Source organism: Elephas maximus, chromosome 21 (genome assembly GCF_024166365.1).
Source record: "Elephas maximus indicus isolate mEleMax1 chromosome 21, mEleMax1 primary haplotype, whole genome shotgun sequence".
Taxonomy (NCBI): domain Eukaryota; kingdom Metazoa; phylum Chordata; class Mammalia; order Proboscidea; family Elephantidae; genus Elephas; species Elephas maximus.
The window spans coordinates 46545097-46560683 of NC_064839.1; the positions used below are offsets into that span (position 1 = coordinate 46545097).

At 42.7% G+C, this 15587-nt stretch overlaps 1 protein-coding gene across 3 annotated transcripts in view; it reads right to left on the bottom strand.

Moving 5' to 3' along the window:
• The window catches only part of CDYL2 (chromodomain Y like 2), a 198625-nt gene that overhangs the window by 43275 nt on the left and 139763 nt on the right, over positions 1-15587 (bottom strand). For all 3 annotated transcript variants that reach the window (XM_049863650.1, XM_049863649.1, XM_049863651.1), the window contains one exon: positions 961-1178. In XM_049863650.1, coding sequence (XP_049719607.1) covers positions 961-1178 — 218 coding nt within the window. The remainder of the gene's footprint in view (positions 1-960; positions 1179-15587) is intronic.

The following is a 15587-nucleotide window of genomic DNA, read 5'->3' on the forward strand; positions in this document are numbered from 1 at the left end:
GAAATGCTGTGCCTTGTAAAAGCGCGCTTTTAAAAAGTGGTGAAGTAGAAAAAATCTAAGAAGAATTGGTCTCATGCAGATGCTTCATGATGAGCTTAAAATAACAAGGTTTGCAGGTGTATAAACATGTGAAGAACAGCGTCTGGGGTAAGCTGGAGGCCCTGGACTTCACTGAATCTTACACAGAGCTCTGCACACAGCAGAGAACCCTGAGATGGTGCCACTGGGCATGGAGAAGAGAGCATGCCCAAAACACCATGCTTAAAGGAAGGGCAACAAGCCACCCCCAGCCCCACAAACTCCAGAGGGAAGGATTCAGCCACAGTTCTTCCTTCACAGGAGTCCTGGGTGGCACTAATGGTTAAGCAGTCAACTACTAACCACAAGGTTGGTGGTTTGAGTCCACCCAGAGGAGCCTCAGAAGAAAGGCCTGGATATCTACTTCCAAAATAACAGATGCTGAAAATCCTATGGAGCTCAGTTCTATTCATCACACATACGGCTGCTATGTGTGAGAACTGGTGGTTTTGTTTTCGTTTTCTGGTTTTTTTTTTAGTTCTGCTTCCTGGCCTCCCTAACTGTACCAGGTATACTGAGCAATGCCACAGCATCCTACCAATCCCAGTCTGGTGAGTGGTTACTCTTTAGCTACATCCTCTAAAACAAACTTCTATGGCCAACCCTCCATGTTTTTATTGATCAGTTTACCGAATTGCTGTGTGCAGTGTTTTCATCTGTAAAATGGGATAATACTGTTACCTTGCCATAAATCAAATGGACTAATGTCTATAAAGTGATTAGCGAATTGCCTCCCCTCTCGCCACATTTTTATACGTGTTGGTTATTTTCATCAGCTCCTGATAGAAAAAAAGAGAATGCAGATGCCCTGCTCTGAGTAACGGGGAACACAGCCCATCAGCCCGCACTCGCCTGTCCCTGTCCCCTCTCCTGTCCCCTCACCTCTGGCGTCAGGGCGTTGTTATCTGAGGTCTGGCTGGACAGCAGGATGTGTGTGAACCCCTCTTCCTTCCGCACGACAATGTCTCGAAACCGGCAGTTGCTTTCATTCTGGCGGACGCTGTACCTGAGCCTCTTGTCAAAGACATAGTCCTTCTCTGCTTCCAGCTTCCTCTTCACAGGGCTGTGCAGGTTGAGTCCCCCATTGGTCAGAGCAGAGCCTTCAAGAACCAGATAAACAAAGTCAGAAAGCGACTCATGGAAACCTACAATAGTGTAATCAGAGAACATTCCAATTTTCAACGGAAAGGGTCAAATGTGGCTGGGACTCCCTGTGTGATGAAGAGCCTGGGGCTTCATGGCTACGTCTCCAAATGTGGAAGACACTGTAGGGGGCTCTCTGAAGGACCCTGTGCAATCCCTGATGCTCCTCTCCTCTCCCCCAACTCTGCCTGTGAGGCCCCAGCTTCTGCTTAGACACCTTTAGCAACAGGGAACCCACTGACTGCCTCAGGAGGCAGCCCTTTCATTGGTGGACACCTATGACTGATAGGAAGTCTTTATCAAGATCAATAATAGCATCTAAACTTCATTTGGGCTATATTATGTACTAAGCACTCTCCTAAAACACTAAATGCGCATTATTCTATTTAATATAAGAACCACAGCTCTGGGGCTCCAGAGCCACCATGAAGCCACACCGAGATGAGGGAGGGTCCTAGTGTCTCTCCTCTACTTTCCCCCAAGTCAGTTACAACAGTTTCGCATTTTTTTAATTTTACATATAAGCTTTCAGTAAATGCCCTGGCAAAAAAAAAAGATTTGAAAATGACTTAAGAAAAAAAATCCAGATTTATGATGGCTCCCAAACTCCTGCCTCCCGAGGAGATATATCAGAAGTGCCAGGGATGTTCTCGAAGTCATCATGCCCAAGCCTGCACCCACCCAAGCCTATGTCCTCAAGAGGTCTTGGGAGAGCCTAAAGTGCGTATTCTGAAAATAATTCCCAGCCAAGAAAAAAAAGAGAAAAGATACAAATTATTTATGTCAGAAATGGAAGATGGGTCAGCACGACTGATCCCATGGATGTTAAAATGAAAATAAAAGAATACTATGAATTCAATGACTGCAGATTAATAACTTAGGTGAAATAGACACTTTCTTGAAAGACATGAACTTCCAAAACACACAGAAGTAGAAATACATAATCTGAATAGGCCTGTATCTATAAAAAATTAAATAATTAATAATCTTCTAAAAAAAATAGAAAGCACCAGGCCCAGATGGTTTGATGGTTTCACTGGTGAATTACACCAAACATTTAAGGAAGAAATGATATCAATTATCCATAATCTGTTCCAGACAGTCAAAGCACAGTAAATGCTTCCTAACTCATTTTATGAGGCCACCATTACCCTAACAGAAAAACCAGGTAAAGACATTACAAGAAACACTACAGGCCAGCATCTCTTATGAACATAAATGCAGAAATCCTCCAAAAAAAAAAAAAAAAAAGCAAACTAAATCCAATAATGCATAAAGAGAATTATACACTATGACAAAGTATGCAAGGCAGGTTCAACACTCAAAAATCAATCAATGAATCCCGTAACATCAACAGGCTAAAGATGAAAGAGAATGTGGAAATTATCAAACAATATCATTGACATCACATGAAAGTAAAATTACGCTGAAGATAATTAAAAAATGGTTGCAGCAGTACCTCAACAGGTAACTGCCAGATATTCAAGTCAGATTCAGAAGAGGACATGGAACAAGGGATGTTACTGGTGATGTCAGGTGGATCTTGGCTGAAAGCAGAAAACAACACAAAGATGTTTCCCTGTGTTTTATTGATTATGCAAAGGCATTCGACTGTGTGGATCAAAATCATGGATAACATTGCAGAGAATGGGAATTCCAGAACACTTAAATGTGCTCATGCGGAACCCGTACATAAACCAAGAGGCAGTCATTTGAACAGAACAAGGGGATACTGCATGGTTTGAAATCAGGAAAGGTGTGTTTTAGGGTTGTATCCTTTCAACATACTTATTCAGTCTGTATACTACACAAATAATCTGAGAAGCTGGACTATATGAAGAAGAACAGGGCATCAGGATTGAAGGAAGACTCATTAACAAACTGCGATACGCAGATGACTCAACTTTGCTTGCTGAAAGTGAAGAGGACTTGAAGCACTTAGTGACGATCAAAGGCTACAGCCTTCGGTATGGATTACACCTCAACATAAAAAGAAAAAATATCTCACAACTGGACCAATAAGCAACATCATGATAAACGGAGAAAAGGTTGAAGTTGTCAAAGATTTTGTTGTACTTGGATCCACAATCAACGCCAATGGAAGCAGAAGTCGAGAAATCAAACAATGTATTGTACTGGGGAAATCTGCCGCAAAAGAGCTCTTTAAAGTGTTCAAAAGCAAAGATGTCACCTTGAGGACTAAGGTACGTCTGACTCAAGCCATAGAACTTTCAATCACCTCATATACATGCAAAAGCTGGACAATGAACAAGGAAAATAGAAGAAGAATTGATGCCTTTGAATTATGGTGTTGGCGAAGAATACTGAATATATCATGGACTGCCAGAAGACGAGCAAATCTGTCCTGGAAGAAGTACAGCCAGAATGCTCCTTAGAAGCAAGGATGGCGAGACTGTCTCATGTACTTTGGACATGTAATCAAGAGGGACCAGCTGCTGGAGAAGGACATGATGCTTGGTAAAGTAGAGGGTGAGCAAAGCAGAAGACCCTAATGAGATGACTGACACAGTGGCTGCAACAAATGGGCTCAAACATAGCAATAATTCTGAGGTTGGCATAGGATCGGCAGTGTTCTGTTCTGTTGTACACAGGGTCACTATGAATCAGTACTGACTTGATGGCACCTAACATATACACACAAAGAAGAAATATCATCATACCAATTAATGCAGAAAAAGCATTTTAAAACTCCAACACCAGTTCATGATAAAATATGCTCAACTATACATGAATAGAAGGAAATTTCCTCAACTTCATAAGGAACACCTACAAAAACCGTACGGTTAACATCATACTTAAGAGGACACTTTCCTCTTAAGACGGGGAACAAGGTAAGGATGGTCTCTCTCACCACTCCTATTCGACACTGCATTGGAAGTCCTAAAGAGTGAAATAAGACAAGGAAAGGAAATAAAAGATATACAGATTGGGAAGGAGGAAATAAAATGGTCTTTGGTAACAGATGACATGACTGTGTAATAAAACCAAAGAATCAAATCAAATCAAATTAAAAAAAAAAAGCTCTTAGAATAAACAAATACAGCAAGGTTGCAGTATGTGAGGTTAATATACAAAATCAATTGCTTTCCTATATAATAGCAGTGAACAACTGGAACTTAAAATTTAAAAAAATGTATCATTTATAATAGCATCCCAAACCCAAAATACTTAGGTATAAATATAACAAAATACGCAGAAAACTACAAATCTCTGGTGAAAGAAATCAAAGAAGGTCTAAACAAATTGGAGAGATACTCCATGCTTATAGATTTGAAGGCTCAACATTGTTAAAATGGCAATTCTTCCCAACTGGATTGACAGATTAAATGCAATCACCTACAAAATTCTGGCAAGCTATTTTGTAGATATCAACGAACTGATCCAGAAGTTTATATCGAAAGACAAAAGGTCTAGAAAAACCAACACAATACTGAAGAAGTCGATCGAAGCTGAAGGGCAAACTACCCAACTGCAAGACTAACTATAAAGCTATAGTAATCAAAACAGTGTGAAAGAATAGATCAATGGAACAGAATACAAAGCCCAGAAAAAGACCCACACAGTTAATAGTCAAATGATCTTTGACAAAGAAGTTTATTTACCTTTTTCAACAGCTATATACACAGTGTCTCTAATTCTCTCAACAGTCCTGTAAGACACCACTGTGAGCCTATTATGTAAAGTAGGAAAAATGACTAACTTGCTGGAGCCACAAAGGTTTTAAAGGGTAGAGCCAGGATTTGAGCCAGCTGTCTCTCATTTTATTCATTCATTCATTAAAAATATAATTATCAACCTCCTAAGACCTAGCTAAGGTGCCCTGGTGGCACAGCGGTTAAGTGCTCGGCTGCTAACCGAAAGGTCAGAGGTTTGAACCCACCAGCTGCTCTGTGGAAGAAAGATCTGGCAGTCTGCTTCTGTAAAGATTTATAATCTTGGGAACCCTACGGGCAGTTCTACTCTGTTCTATAGGGTCTCTACGAATTGGGATCAACTGCACAGCAGTGGGATGACCTAGATGGTGGGGATTCAAGAAAAGGTAAATAAATAAGGTCCCTGCCGCCTCACGGAGCTCACTCGGGGTGGGGGAGGTGAAAAGCTAATACATAAACTGATACCTAAAGTAATTGCAGATTGGAAAATAATAGAGTGATGTGATAAAGAATAACGAGTGGGGGGGGGTCTCTCGCAATTCAAGCCCATAGCCTTGCCATTGGAATAGAGTGTGAAGCAACCCCCAAAGAGACAAGGACTTGGGAGACATTTGACCACATAAACCATGAGAGTATCTGAGGGAAAAAAAACCTGTTTATTCTCTGTAAGGATGCTGCGTTCACATCTCCAATGGTAACTTGGAAAGAAGCAACACTTCTGGGCCCAAAAACGGGAGAAGAGCCTCCTTAAGTGTCTGATTCACACCATGTGCAGCTGAGTTATGTTACCTTTCTGAAAATAAGTGGCTAAAATGGACTCTCCTTTAGATGCAAAGAAAAGTCACCCTCCAGAGTCCCTTAGACTCTGCCCTTGTGGCCTCTCCCCTTCTGGGATCATCATGCCCCATGTGTGGACTGCAGCTGGCTGGCAGGGAAGGTGCCATGGGAAATCAAATATGCTGGAAGTTTAGGGCTTTGCAGCTACACAACAGGGAGTCCCAGCTCTGTTTGCTAATTGGGAAAAGCTAGGAAGCCACATGAGCTCTTGAGCACCAGTCTCCTTGTTTATAAAATGGGGTTGTTTTTGAGCTAATTCAATTAAAGAAGCAAAATAGGATTAGCAAAGTGCCCAGCACATCCTGGGCACTTCACAGATGTTAGCTGAAAGATACCAAGTCCTTCTGAGAAGAGAAATTATTCAGGCAGCCCCATAATCATGCTGCTCCTTCTAATTCTGACCCACACCCTCCTCTCTAAGCCCAGGGCAGGACCCAGGCCAAGAAAGAGGGCATTCCAGGCACAGAGGAGACCCAACCGCCCTGCTGAGCCCTGAAATCAGGTGAATTGAGCGATGGGACACCACCATATCTAAGGCAAGAAACCAGCTCAACCACTCTTTGCTTCCACTGTCCCGCATACAAAATGGCAGAAATTGGTCCTGTCTCTCAGGATTGCTACAAAGTAGAGAAAATGCCATGTTTCTGGGATGTGGGAAACTCACCATCACACTGGTTTCTTTCCATCTATCCCTGTCAAGCCTCCCCACTTTCCTTCCTTAAAGCACAAAGGCACATTTCCTGTTATGAAAAAAAAGGCTCTATAAAATCCCACTCCAAGACAGCTCCTCTGCTCTAAGCACCCAGAAATGACAGATAAAACACAAAAGGAGGAATTCAATAGGATGAAGCTGGGCTTATGCACACGGTAAACATTACTGTGTGTTAGAGGTGGACATCAGTACAAAGCAGCCCAGCTGTGGGGCTGGGAGCCGGGAAGTAGGCTCTTTGAGGGGAACAGAGACTAAATGTTCCGTGCAAGATGGGAAAGATCAGCCAGGATACCTGCCTAAAGCCTGGGAAGGAGTGAGAGCCTCTCCTCATGAAGGCAGACAAATAATAAAAATAAAAATAAAAGATCTGCTGCCCATGGCTAAGACTTTAGTAGGAGCTCTCGGCTAGGTGGAGGAAAACATAAAACTACTAGTGAGACAGGCAAAAAGAAAAAGCAAAGAAAACAAAACAATGGAAAACAAACAAAAAACTTTCCTCTCAAAATGAGCTTGCAAACCAAAATTCCAAAACACAAAGACATTTAATGCCAAAGAAACTAGCCCACAAAATCAATATTAAAACATGAATTACTCCAAGTAAAATAAAAGGAATATCATGAAACAATCTGACAATGACTTTAAAATAGGAATGTTTAGAAGGCTCAAAGTGAGACATACAAGAAAAACATGTGATGTCACACAGCTTACCTCATTCAATCCTCACAACCACTTCGTAAGATACTGTTTTTATCCCCATATTAAAGATGAGGAAACCAAAACCCAAGGTCACATCATTGGGAAATGCCAGAGTAAGGGCTCAACTCCAGCATCAAGACTCTGCAATTGAACACTGGTTCAATTCCCACCAGAAGCTAGGAGAAAGGCATGAACAGTTTCTCTCTCAAAGCCCTCAGAAGGAATCAACATGGATGATAACATGATTTCAGACCTGTAGTCTTCGGAAATATGAGAAAATAAACTTTCTGTTCTTATAAGCCTCCCAGTTTGTGGCATTTTGTTACAGCAGCCCTAGGAAACTAAGACAGCGCCTGGATGATAGCACACGCTCAACCAATTGGTCATCAAGTGAATGAATGAGCAAACAAGCAAATGAAGGAAACTAACTTGAGCAACATCACGCCATGCTGCCTACTTTGTTATTGTTGTTAGCTGCTGTCAAGTTGGCTCCAACTCACGGCGACCCCATGTACAACAGAACAAAACACTGTCCGCTCCTGCACCATCTTCATGATTGTTGGTCTGTTTGAGTCCATAGTTGCAGCTACTGTGTATTCTGAGTAACTTCCAACCTAAGGGGCTCATCGCCCAACTATATTGGACAATATTCTATTGTGATCCATAGGGTTTCCATTGGTTGATTTTTGGAAGCACATAGCCAGACCTTTCTTCCTGGTCTGTCTTAGTCTGGAAGCTACACTGAAACCTGTCCACCATGGGTGACCCTGCTGGTGTTTGAAATACCAGTGGCATAGCTTTCGGCATCATAGCAACATGCGCCGCCACAGTACAACAACCCTCCTGATATTAGAGAACATTCTATACTCACTGCACTCACACATGAACCCTCACTGTTTCAGTCACACTTCCAGACCTTTTCAGTTTCCTGCACGAAAACATCTGTTTTCTGAAATCAGGATGATCTCACACCTAGATGATAAACTCATATTGCATCTGCCCCTTCTGCCTGACAACTGAGTGAGATCTCACCTTTCGAAGTGCCCGGAGAGAGAAAACAGTGTGAGTGCTACAAATTTTCCTTCCCTTGCAAAGAAAATAGTGACACCTTGTGTTGCTAGTGTCATCAGAACACAGAAGGAAGAAGAGGGCAAGGGCAGAGTCATTCTGCCTGCCCGGAAGGACTTTCTTCCCCTTCTCTATCTGTAACAGGTCTTCTCATCCTTCCAAATGCAGCTCTGGTGTTACCTGCTCTAGGACATCTTCCAGAGCCAGTTAATCCCTCTTCTCATAGCTGTTTGTACATCCTTCTTTTACAATCCTTACTGCAGACTCTTCCATTCATTCGGCACATAATTAGAGTTATGATATGCTTGGCACCTGAGCTACCTGATGGTCAAAAACAGATATCGACCCTGTGCTCCAGGGGCTTACAGTCTGATCTGGCACTGTCCAACAGAATGTCCTGCAATGATGGCAAGGGTCTGCATCTACACAGTCAAATACAGTAGTCACTAGCTACACACAACTATTGAAATTTTTTAAGTGTTCCTCACTTTTAATTAATAAAAATTTAACTTTAACCACATATGGCTAGAGGCTCCCAGACTAGACAGTGCAGGTAATCACACTGTAGGATAATTATCTTACACATCTTTCTTCCTCCTCACTCTCAGATGGAGAGCTTCTTAAAGGCAACAGCTGCCTTGTTGTTCTTAGTTGCCTTCCAGTTGATTCCAACTCAAAGTGACTCCATGTGTGCAGAGCAGAATTGCTCCATAGAGTTTTCAAGGCTGTGACCTTTTGGAAGCAGATCTCCACGCCTGTCTTCTGAGGTGCCTCTGGGTAAGTTTGAACCACCAATCTTTAGGCCAGTAGTCAAGAACTTAACTGTGGCCTACCCAGGGACTCCTAATGGCTGTCTTAGTGATTCCTGTGTCTTCAGAATCACTGGAGTCTGGGACACAGAAGGGGCTCAAAAATTGTTTGTTGAATAAATGAGTGGATTTAAATAAATGAATGAGTGCCGGATGTATAATGGAGCATCTATAGAAGTTCCTATCTCTTGGCCAAAAGAGAGTCAGAGTGAGAGATCAGAAAGCAGATTAAGAAAATTGCTGTGATGGATGCTACTCGACCCATAAAAAGATGCGAGTGCCAAGCAATTTCCTTCCTGTCCATTCTCCCCCAATGTTCCCGTCACTATCACCATCTTGGAAAGGAGACATGATTCATAAAGAGGACTTTATCAGGGCAAGAGTCCATCCCACTGGGGGGATTGGGACCAATTTAAGGGTTCAAATTCAAAAGAGAGGACCTTCTGCTGTGAACTATGACAGAAGGCTGGATGGAGGAAAAAAAAAAAAAAAAGAGGGAAGGGTTAAAATAAACCAAAAGCGATTTCACATCAGTTCCATAGTTGAGCAAACCCTCACTTCGTGGACTGCGAGGCAAGGGTTTTCCAGCTGCAGTTCTTAGAAGAGAAAGTGATAGTTGTTGTGCACGGGTACCGCTTCCTGATCTGTGGTTGACTCAAAAAAGAACTGTGAAGTGTGTGGACTGTTCTGAGGGTAAAAAGAGAGAAGATTGATGGTGGCAAGTTAAAGTGCCAAGGTCTTGTCTCTGTCTCAACACATCAGAAGGGAACAACATGCCACCACTAGCATCAACAGTTGAGGACACTAGCTTCTATCAATAGGAGTAGGAGGAGGGGTCCAGAGAAGGGAGGCTGACATTGGAAAAACCCTCAGATCACTCCACCCACAAGTGTCATGAGAGTTCACAGAATAAGGCCAACGTGCTCAACATCTGCACCCTGAACTCTGATACACACCATACATACACACCAGTTGCCATCGAGCTGATTCTGACTCGTGGCGACCCCGAGTCTGTCAGAGTAGAACTGTGCTCCATAGGATTTTCAATGGCCGACTTACCAGATGTAGATCATCATGTCTTTCTTCCAAGGAGCCCCTGGGTGGACTCAAACCACTAACATTTCAGTTAGCAGCCAAGCATATTAACTCTTTGCACCACCTAGGGACTCCGAAACCCTGATAATGTGCACAGTTATCACGTGGCCGGTCACTGTGGCCGGTCACTGACCCAGCCCCTGTCACCATGTGCTGAATCCCTGCTCTCAGGGCCTGAATTCAATAGCAAAGCTCAAATTCACAGGCACATTAAAAAAAAAAAAAAAAAAAAACTTACAATAGCCATGTTAGTCATCATCTGGTGTGTTATAATTATGCCCGATAAAATCTAAAAGATAAAATCCATACACCATGAATTTTAAGAAAATTTAGGTTCCCAGATTATTTAGACTTGCTGGGAATGGTGATGATGCATATTATAATGTTTACTGTCAGATGTCGAAATGTTTTTAAACAGTAGATTAAAGCATAGATTCAAAATGCAAAATAACCTGATGAAAAGGAATTTTACTACAGGGCAAATCCTGTCTCCTGCACTAAACTTCCTTCCCTCAAGGTCGGGTAGACTCTCTAAGCACTATCATGCCAGAGATCTGTTCAGGGACAAAATATTCTGTGGTCTTCAAAGGATATGGTGACTCAGTTTAACATGAATTTTATTATCTTTTCTTGCTACTCCCTCTGCTCAAAAATTTACCTGTCTCTACCTTCTGGCACCCCTTCCTTTCCAACCTTAACTCCCATTTCTGCAGGACTATTTGAGGCTCTCTGAAACCACTGCACTTCCCTGCTTCTGGGCCACTGCTTCTACTGTTCCCTTGGGCAAAAATGTCCTTCCTGTCCACCTTCACACATCAAACCTTCCCAGGGCCACCTGAAATGCCTCTCTTCCAGGCAGCTGTCTCTTCTTCCCCAAGCGCCCAGGAACTCCTGCCCCAGGGCTCACGTGATGATCTGTCCAGGCCTCTCCTGAGCCATCAGCACACTTGGCTTTGCAACAGGGTCATTTGGGACCATCCAATCCCTTAATTAGCTTAATTAGCTTCCAGTTCTTTTGAAAGATGAGGCTGGTCAACCCCATATCCCAGCACACAGTGAGAGAAAAGTCAATGCCTCTTTAACTGAATTGTAGGAAAAAAAAATAATGATCTGAAGGGCTAAAAAATTCTTTTTCCAACATGACAAAGCTTTTCTCTGGGCTCCCAGATAACTCTACCCATCAAGAAGCAGAAAAGCAGTAGTTAAGAATGTGGGTCTACATGGTCTCGGGGAACATCTAGCTCAGTTGGCATAACATAGTTTATAAAGAAAATGTCCTACATCCTACTTTGGTGAGTAGCGTCTGGGGTCTTAAAAGGTTGTGAATGGTCATCTAAGATACTCTACTGATCTCACCCCGTCTGGAGCAAGGGAGAGTGAAGAAAACCAAAGACACAAGGGAAACATTAGACCAAAGGACTAATGGACCACAACTACCACAGCCTCCACCAGACTGAGTCCAGCAAAACTAGATGGTGCCAGGCTACCACCACTGACTGCTCTGACAGGGATCACAATAGAGGCTCCCAGATAGAGCGAGAGAAAAATATAAATCAAAATTCTAACTCACAAAAAAGAGCAGACATACTGGTCTGACACAGACTGGAGAAACCCCCAGAGTATGGCCCCCAGACACTCTTTTAGCTCAGTAATGAAGTCACTCCTGAGGTTCACCCTTTAGCCAAAGATTAGACAGCCCCATAAAACAAAACTAGACTAAAGAGGCCCACCAGCCCAGGGGCAAGGACTAGAAGACAAGAAGGGACCAGAAAGCTGGTTATAGGGCACCCAAAGTCAAGAAGGGAGAGTGCTGACATGTCATGGGGTTGGTAACCAATGTCACAAAACAACATGCGTATTAATGGTTTAACGAGAAGCTAGTTTGTTCTGTAAACCTTCATCTAAAGTACAACAGCAACAAAAAGAATCTACCAACTGGATTTGAATCTTGCAGCAGCCACCTGCCAACTGGTAGACTGTAGGCAAGTTACTTAACTTCCTTAGGCCTCAGTTTCCTCATCTGTAAAATGTGGAGAATAATAGATCTTACCTCTTAGGATCAATGATACAGAACAACAGGGCAAGTGCTCAAGAAATGTTGGCTATTTTGTTTGACACGGTATGGAAATTGTCAATTTGTCTGTCTGTTTCCTTATACCGTGAGCATCTTATTTAACATTTTATTCCCATAACAAGACACACAGTGACCCATTTATAAGCGCACGGTACCTTGCTCATGTTGTCGTTGTTATGGGCAGTGGAGGTGGCTCCTACTAACACAGGCCTTATGTGTAATAGAATGAAACTTTGCTCAGTTCTGTGCCAACTTCGTGATCACTGGTATGTTTGGGATCTTTGTTCTGGCTATTGTGTCAATCCATGTCATTGAAAGTTTTCCTTGTTTTCACTAACCCTCTACTTTACCAAACATGATGTCCTTTTCTAGCAACTGGTTTTTCCTGATCATGTGTCCAAAGTACATGAGCCAAGGTCTCCCCATCCTCGCTTCTAAGGAGCATTCGCATATTTCTTCTAAGATATTTGTTCATTCTGGCAGTCTACAGTATATTCAATATTTTTTGCCAACACCACAGTCCGAATGCATCAATTATTTTTCCCTTTTCATTACCCAGCTTTTGCATGCATATGAGGTGACTGAAACAATCATGGCTTGGCAGGTACACCTTAGTCATCAAAGTGGTATCTTTGCTTTTTAAAACTTAGAGAGGTCTTTTATAGTCGACTTGCCTTGCTCATAGCAGTACCTTAATAAGTGCTTGATGACGAAGAATAAATGTGGTGTGTGTATGTGTATATATATACATAACTATATAAATATATATTTATATATAATATATGCCTGTTGCTGTCAATTCTGACTCATAGTGACTGTGTAGGACAGGGCAGAACTGCCCCACACGGTTTCTGAGGCTGTAAATCTTTACAGAAGCAGACAGCCACACCTTTCTCCCACGGAGTGGCTGGTAGGTTTGAACTGCTGACCTTTTGGTTAGTAGCTGAGCACTTAACCACTGCACCACCAGGGCTCCTTTTTATCCCGTATTACAGAGTAGAAAACTGAGGCTGAAAAAGCTGACGAGACTTGTCTAAAGTCTCACACTAAGAGGCAGAGCCTGTATTTGAATTCACAGGCCTTCAGTCTCCAAAGTCCATGCTGGTCTTTCCAGTTTCTTCCCCACCATGCTGCCTCCAAAGTTCAGAGCAATTTTAAAGGAGAAATCTTAAAATCCTTTCTGCAATAGGGACTTGTATGTATTGAGAAGTCCATAGCCTTCACACAGCGCAACACTTCAAGCCAGGTCATAAATCATATAAATTAGGCATTTTCTCTTCCACAGCAATGGACTACATAAAACAGGAGAAATGCACCCCAAATGGAATGCACTCTGCTGAGCAGGACACAGGATGCCGTGATGGGGTAGGGAGCCAGGCTTAATTAAGAGCCAGTGTGACCACGTGACCGTTAAGGGAGGAGAAGCTTAGCAGGTAGGGCCTTCGTGGCAGATGGCGAAAGCAACTGTCAGACAAGACAAGTGAAAGGGAATCCTTTAGTTGCCGTTAAGAGCCCTGACAAAACATTACCTCGCAATGACATATTATCAAGAGTAGGGAGCGCAATGTGAGAACGCAAGGTAGGAGGGTGATCTTGGGATAGTGATGGGAACTGTGACAGACTTCAAGAGGATTTGGGGGGAGGGAAGATGGATCCAGCTGTAGGACCACATGGCAAGTGGGAAAGATTCTTGCCTTCTCTCTGTCGTCATTCATTCGTTCCCTCCCTAATTCAGCTGCTATTTCTTAAGCACCTGCTATGGAGTCCCTGGGTGGTGCAAACAGTTAATGCGCTCGGCTGCTCACTAAAAGGCTGGAGGTTCGAGTGTACCCAGATGCGCCTTAGAAGAAAGGTCTGTCGATCTACTTCCAGAAAAACAGCCACTGAAAACCTTATGGAGCACAGTTCTACTCTGACACACATGGGGTCACAATAAATCAGAGGCAACTTGACAGCAACTGGTTTATGTGCCCAGCATTGTTAGGTGTTGGGTAGATACAACCATGAGCAAAGAGAGAGGCTATCATTGCCTCATGGAACTCATGGTCCAGTGAGGGAGGCCAGAGTATTCAAATGATCAGGTCTGATGAGGGCAAACAAAGTACTGCAAATGAAGAAACACGGTTCTGTGGGTGCCGATGAAAATGGAAATTGATGTAGACTGGGGGTCTGGGAAGGCTTCTGTGGGGGAATTGCTGCGTGAGTGAGACATGTAGATGTTAACTAGCAAAATGACGTTGGCAGGAGAGGAGAGCGTTCTAGGCAGAGAGAATAGCACATGCAGAGCAGAGCAGAGAGGAGGCTTTTACGCTCTACAGATTTTGAACTTGCCAGCCCTCACAATCTACAGTCACATAAACCACTCCTTAAAATCAATCTCCCTCTCTCTATATATACACATATATATTTATATATATGTATGTATGTACATGTTGTTAGGTGCCATAGAGTTGGTTCTGATTCATAGCAACCACATGTACAACAGAACGAAACGTGTCATCCTCACAATCGTTGCTATGTTTGAGCCCATTGTTGCAGCCACTGTGTCAATCCATCTTATTGATGGTCTTCCTCTTTTTTGCTCACCCTCTACTTTACCAAGCATCATGTCCTTCTCCAGAAATTGGTCCCTCTTGATAACATGCCCAAAAAGCGAGACAGTCTTGCCATCCTCTCTTCTAAGGAGCATTCTGGCTGTGCTTCTTTCAAGACAGATTTGTTCAGTCCTCTGGCCATCCATGGTATATACAATATTCTTTGCCAACACCATAATTCAAAGGCATCACTTCTTCTTCAGACTTCCTATTCATTATGCAGCTTTCACATGCATATGAGGTGGCTGAAAATACCACAGGTTGGGTCATTCAGACCTTAGTCATCGAAGAGGTCTTTTACAGTACATCTGTCCAATGCAATACACTGTTTGATTTCTTGACAGCTGCTTCCACTTGCATTGACCGTGAATCCAACTAAAAGGAAATTCTTGACAACTTCAATATTTTCGCCATTTATGATACTGTTTAACGGCTCAGCTTGGAAGATTTTTTGTTTTCTTTATGTTGAGGTGTAATCCATACTGAAGGCTGTATGTAGTCTTTGCTCTTCATCAGTAAGTGATCAAGTCTTCTTCACTTTAGCAAGCAAGGCTGTGTCATCTGCATATTACAGGTTGTTAATGAGTCTTCCTCCAATCCTGATACTCTGTTCTTCATATAGCCCAGCCACCACAGAATGCAAGCCACTATAGTATGTCAAACTGACAGACCAGTGGTGGCATGTACGTGTGTGTGGTATGTGTGTGGGGTGTGTGTGTATACATACATGTATATGTATAAATGTATACATATATATACACACATAAATGTTGTTAATTGCCATCGAGTCAATTCTGACTCATAGTG